Source organism: Pagrus pagrus (genome assembly GCF_965226575.1).
Source record: "Pagrus pagrus genome assembly, chromosome: 14".
Lineage (NCBI taxonomy): Eukaryota > Metazoa > Chordata > Actinopteri > Spariformes > Sparidae > Pagrus > Pagrus pagrus.
Window position 1 is genome coordinate 25000660 of NC_140198.1, and position 5871 is coordinate 25006530.

Below are 5871 nucleotides of genomic sequence, written 5' to 3' on the forward strand. Positions count from 1 at the left end.
TATTTTATCTTGATACCTTGGATAAAGGACATGACCTTAAATCTAAAGTTCTGAAACTTTTTGTAAAATTTTCTTCTTGTGACTGTGATAAAAGTCAGTGAGAATTCCACTAGAGGTACAGGTAGCTTTAGAGAAAGACAGGTTACAAGTACCCAAAAGCCCAAAAGGTTTTTTTTGTCGGGTAGGCAGGAGTTGACCCCAACAAAGCTGGGAGCTAGTAGGAACTCAGTGTCTTGCTCACCTCATTGAGGATGAGATTCTTCTTCCTCTGGATCAGTGACAGACCTACTACTCAGTATCCCAAACTACCAGAAGATGTCAAGACATCTGAGGGCAACATTTACCTGATGAACAGGTTGCATATTAGTGATCACACATGGTAACTCAGTTGTGCCTGTGTTTAAATTGTATTTATTTTCCTTAGCTGTTGTAATCTGTTCAGTGTCACCTGAAAATGCTCCACTAGATGGCGGCATTGTAGCGTTTTACATTCGACACGCCGGAAAACGCCAACAGAAGAAGTTCGTTACGTCGGCTGTCGTAAACAACGTCAAGATGTCTGAACGACCAGCTTATGGCTTAGCCTGAAACCTAAACGCTTAGTTTTGTTTTTGGTTTACATTTTAATTTTGTTTAGTTTGGCCTCCTGGACATTGTATTAGATGGGGACCAAGCGTTTACAATGAAACTCCGGGTGCAGAATGACGGGTGAGCTGAAGCTTTTACCATCGCTAGCCTGGCCTGATAGAAAACATCTGTTAGCTGCTAGCTAATGCTAACGACAGCCCAGTTCGCTGTGTACAAAACTGCCAGCACCTTGTCGTGCGTCTGACGCCACTTTTTGGTTTATTGCACAAAAAAAAGGCGAATGAACCTGGCGGACAGTTCAGCTAACGCTAACTAGCTTTCAAAGACAGGAAGTTATTGCCTGGTTGAGACGTTCAGGGTGAGTCGAGGAAGTTAGACACCTGTAATACTGGCTGCCAGTTCAAGTTAGCAAACAAAACTTAAGCTAACTTAATATTGATCTGCTATCTAGTTGAAACTGTGCCACAAAATGCCATCGTCTTCATTTTACTAAATGTACTGGTTATCCAAATAACCAGCTTCCTGTGGTCACAAGGTTACCTTATTGTCATTACAGACACCTGAACTTACTCTTTCAAATAATGGCATCGTTTGTTTGCTGGAAGCCGTAGCCTATGTCTTATATCTTATCTCTGTGCAGTCCCCATTAGTCAACTAAATATGATATTACATGTTGAAATAGCTGTAATGCCAGTTGATTCTGGACAGTGGACACATTTTGACTGATGCTGTTTGTCCTTCATGTCCCAGGAGTGATTCCAGAAAAGCACTGAAACTGAGGGAGTCTTCTACTGTGATGCAGCCTGATTCAAGTGAGCGGGGCGCCCATGCAGGAAATGGTTTATCCCTTACTCTGCAACCAGAGCTTGTCACCAGGACACCAGTGCCCGGTGCTGCTGCCACCAACCCTGAGAGCAATGAGGTGCGGGTACCCATGACCGGTGGGACTGGGGAGTCTAGCGGAGCCTCCTCATCCAGAAGGTGCAGAGTCAACTCCCACAGCCACTCCCATTCTCAGTCACACGGACACAATCGACAGCAGCACCACTCGAATTCAGAGCCTGACCTCGACCCACCAGATTCTGATCTGGACTCCGGAGAACCCAGCACTTCCTTGTCCGAGCTTCGTTGTCTCTTCCGCTGGCTCCAAAAGAGCCTTCCTTTTCTCATTATACTGTGTGCTAAACTGGTCATCCAGCATGCTCTTGGTGAGTACAGGTTAGACAGACCGCTCTATTGCACGTGTCAACTAAAAACAACATATCATACTTTGTCTCTTCATTTACCAGGTTTAGCAGTTGGGGTTGGCCTCTTCACAACCTTTCTATATGTGAATAAAAGCATTCAAACTCAAGTCTTTCTTCAGGTAAGTCAAGAACAGAAAAAAACACAGTTGTTGACTCCTTATGTATGTCATTGCTGCTTAGTTTAGGTCTTGAAATCATGTTTTTGCCTGTGTGCATCCCCAGGATCGTCACTCAAAGCTGCAGTGTGTATGGCTGCTACTGTTCCTGATCTCTTCCACCCTCCTGCTTTACTACACCTTTCTCACTGAGACACTTTACTATTGGTAAGAGTGAATGAAAACAAGACTGTGCGGCTATTTCCAGTAAGCAATGACCTGTTCTTAGAGTATAAACTCAGTTAGTCTCTGTGGGCTGAGTAAGCAACCAGAATAAGCTGAGGTAATTTCTTATACTCTGGATGACCTCAGCTCTTCTATTCAGCAGAACTCTCTTAATCATCACAACTCATGTTTTACTGGTACAAACTAGATCTAAATTGATTAGTTGTCAACTATTATGTTTATCGCCAATTAAGTTCAAGTTTAAGTAAGTCAAAATTCTTTCATTCCAGCTTCTTAGATGTGAATATTTTCTGGGTTCTTTACTACTCTACGACCATATGCTGAATACCTTTGGACATATTTCAACATTTTCTGACATTTTATTGACCAAACAACTAATCAATTAATCAATTAATCAATTAATCAAGAAAGTAATTGGCAGATAAATCAATAATGAAAAGAATTGTTTTTGTTTAATTAAATTGCAGTCTAGCAGTCAGTTAAACTTTGAATGCAGCAGACAAGGCTAAAATGAATGTGCAATTTAACCTGAATGTCAAACTCCCTTCCAGCCTCATCTTCCTCAGCCCGACCATTGAGCCGCTGGGTTTCTGGGAGGTTCTGTGGGCTGTCGGCATCACCAACTTTGTAATAAAGTTCCTCTTCATGGGGATTAAGTGCCTTATTCTGCTGCTGCCATCTGCACTGGTGACGTACAGAACCCAGGTGTGAGCAGTGGACTTCTTATTTGCATTGTTGGCTAAGAAAAAATAATTTCAATGCTTTGTCTTAGCAGTGTTTCAGTAGTTTGTGTGTTTACGTCTCCAGGGGCGGTGGCTGATGCTAACTGAAGAGCTGGGTCAGGCCCACCAGGCTATGGCTCCTGTTTCACTGTGGTTTCGCTACCTGGTCACGTACCAGGAGTCTGACGGCACCCCTGGACTCACACTGGGGGTCTTGCTGGCTTTGCTCTACCTCATACTGAAGGTGTGATCAGTCAAAATCAACAGCAGTAGATCTTTGTTATGCAAATGTTAACAAATTCAGAGTAGACGGTTTTTTTTTTTAATTACTTTTTTGTTTTTTCTGTCTCTTTTAGCTTTTAGGATTGTACAGTCAGTGGACATCTTTGCTGAAAACTGTGAGGATATTTCTAAAGGGCGAGGTCAGTGGTAAACAATTTCTTTGTTAAAGAGTAAATGGTCAAATCGGTAACCAGCTGTGTTGAGGTGTTTTGTGTTTTTTTTTTTTTGTTTGTTTCTCAGCACACAGGCTCAGCAGCCACTAGGAGTCAGTGCAGCGAGGCTGGAGATGTCTGCCCCATCTGTCAGGGAGAGTACAGGGAGCCTCGGGCTCTACTCTGTCAGGTAAGACCACACAAGTATGCACTGCATGACCTGTCATACCATTGGTCAGGTTTTGTTGTCATTCTGGTTAGTAGTATTTTTCATTTTGCTATTGATTAGCGTTTACTGTGCCATTTGGGCATCTGTAGGTTGTAGTAGTACTATTGTCTCTCACTTGCTACTGCAATAGTAATCCATGTTTTTCTCACATTGAATACTTTCATCTTACCTGACCCTGTATGGTTCCCGAACTGAAGAACATCAGTAATGTAGGTCTAGTCATTTATTGTGAGAGCAGGACATGACATGCTGTTGTTTTTCTGCTGTGCAGCACATATTCTGTGATGAATGCATCGCGCTGTGGTTCAACCGGGAGAAGAGCTGTCCTCTCTGCCGTACTGTGATCACAGAGAAGGTCTACAAATGGAGGGATGGAGCAACATCTCCACACCTCCAGATTTATTGATTGATAAGGTGCATTTAGGGGCTTTTGTCTGTGGGACATTGGTATTAGGTTGTACAACCCTGATTCCAAAAAAGTCAGGACGCTGTGTAATACAAGAATGAAACAAAATGTGATAATTTACTGAACTTTTTTGACATATACTCAATTGAAAACAGCAAAGAGACAATTTATTTAATGTTTCACTTCATCAACTTCATTAATTTTTGTAAATATATGGTTATTCCGAATTGGATGCCAGCAACACATTTCAAACAAGTTGGGACGGGGAAGACAAAAGTCTGGGAAAGTTGTGGAATGCCCAAAAACACCTGTTTGGAACATTTCACAGGTTAACAGGTTCATTGGTTTCAGGTGATAGTATCATGATTGGATCTAAAAGGGGCCGTTGAAAGGCTCAGTCGAGCAAGGATGAGGTGAGGTTCACCACTTTGTGAAATACATGATTGTATTAAAGATATTACTAAATGGGCTCAGGAACACTTCATAAAACCAAGGTTGATAAACACAGTTGGTCTGCAAATGACTGCATTCTGTGTTAATTTATATTTTACACAGCGTCCCAGAATCTGGGTTGTATTTAATGTGATTTCTGGACAACTCTCCAACCCCACTGACGATTAATGTTGTTCACACTGTTTGATTAATCAGTTAAGGGCGGGTCCCCCTAGGGGGCATACATCAGTAAGGACACAACTTGCACCTACAGTAGGGTTGAATGTTTCTGGCTTATTAACCAGTTCATCCCTACTTGTGACTGTCACAAAACAGAATGTTGATTATGTTCTTTCATGTGCCCCAAGTGTTTGATTTTTCTATTTTAAGTTGTTTCCTCTTGTGTTGCATTCATTCACCTTTAATCTTAATATAAACTTTCCTCACGGGGCAGCAAACTTCCACTGTTTACTCTACGTGTAAATATGGGAACATGAGAGAAATGTATATAAAAGTATTTTAAACAGATTTCTCCTCTATCGTACATTTGAAGAAACACGAACCCTTTCTTATCCAGTGTTTCTAAATTTGTGGAAGCAACTTTTCTGATTTGTAACAATAAATGAGTAGAGGGAAGCAGCTGCATACCTCTGCCCAGGGGTGCTTACTGAATATGCTTTAGATGTCTCTTTGAGCTTGAATGGGTTAAATTTAATGTGAGATTGGCGGGCTGACAACTAGCGTACTGTAAAGGCTTTGAGGAAGCCTGGTACACTGTAACATCACATGATCCGGTAATGACCAGACCTTTGCCAGCCTGCACACAGGCACTGAAGATAGATAGAATCAGTTCATGTGACGATAAACAGTTTGCCTTTTGCTTTAAGCTTTTGGTGAGTTTTTTTCACAGCTGATAAAAAGGATGCGACTGAGCTTGTGAGATTGATTTACACATAAATTATTTTTCTATAGAGGTGATGTAGCCTCAATTTTTTTTTTTTGTAAAAACCAAAGACTGGGAGAAACATCTATTTTATTATGTACGAAAATCATTTCACTGTGTTGTTTTTATCCATTGAGATCCTGATCCGATCTGAATAAAGATCTACATTTGAAAGATGTTTGTGACCTGTTTTATGTAGCAAAATGAGAATCACAAAGTCTTAAACTGTATTAGACAGTTATTGTGAAGTCTGGATAATAAGACTATGGTGTAGAGGTTGAGTCGAGCCTGTTTTAGTTTAAGAGATTAATCCCTAAATTGTCACCAAAGATAACTTGACTGAACAGTTAAACATTGCCCAGAAACAAGATTCATTTTTTTATTTTTTTTTTTATTTCGACTTCATTATGTACATGATACATATTAACATTCCCCATCTGTAAGGGCAGATCTAGAGGTGACAAAGCAACAGAAATAATTTCTTCAATGCCCACCAGTAACTTAAACACACATTCTACTCAAAGATGGT

General features: G+C 40.9%; 1 protein-coding gene across 2 annotated transcripts; it reads left to right on the forward strand.

The window, feature by feature from the left end:
• The first annotated feature begins 522 nt into the window (after positions 1-522).
• Positions 523-5520, forward strand: rnft1 (ring finger protein, transmembrane 1). Of its 2 annotated transcripts, none has more exons than XM_084372937.1 (9): positions 523-708; positions 1339-1796; positions 1878-1954; positions 2058-2158; positions 2728-2881; positions 2984-3142; positions 3255-3320; positions 3421-3522; positions 3833-5520. In XM_084372937.1, the coding sequence occupies exons 1-9, from the start codon at positions 683-685 to the stop codon at positions 3965-3967; spliced, it is 1278 nt and encodes a 425-aa protein (XP_084229063.1). In that variant the 5' UTR covers positions 523-682; the 3' UTR covers positions 3968-5520. The 2 variants fall into 2 exon arrangements, with proteins under 2 accessions (XP_084229063.1, XP_084229064.1); XM_084372938.1 differs by lacking the exon at positions 523-708 and adding an exon at positions 784-946.
• Positions 5521-5871: the final 351 nt, after the last annotated feature.

What these genes read in the sequence shown, in the direction of transcription:
- rnft1 (XM_084372937.1), top strand. Translation starts at nt 683, where the DNA reads ATGAAACTCCGGGTGCAGAATGACGG. An exon ending in TGCTCTACCTCATACTGAAG is followed by an intron (nt 3,143 to 3,254) that starts GTGTGATCAGTC and finishes TGTCTCTTTTAG; the next exon opens with CTTTTAGGATTGTACAGTCA. An exon ending in GGATATTTCTAAAGGGCGAG is followed by an intron (nt 3,321 to 3,420) that starts GTCAGTGGTAAA and finishes TTTGTTTCTCAG; the next exon opens with CACACAGGCTCAGCAGCCAC.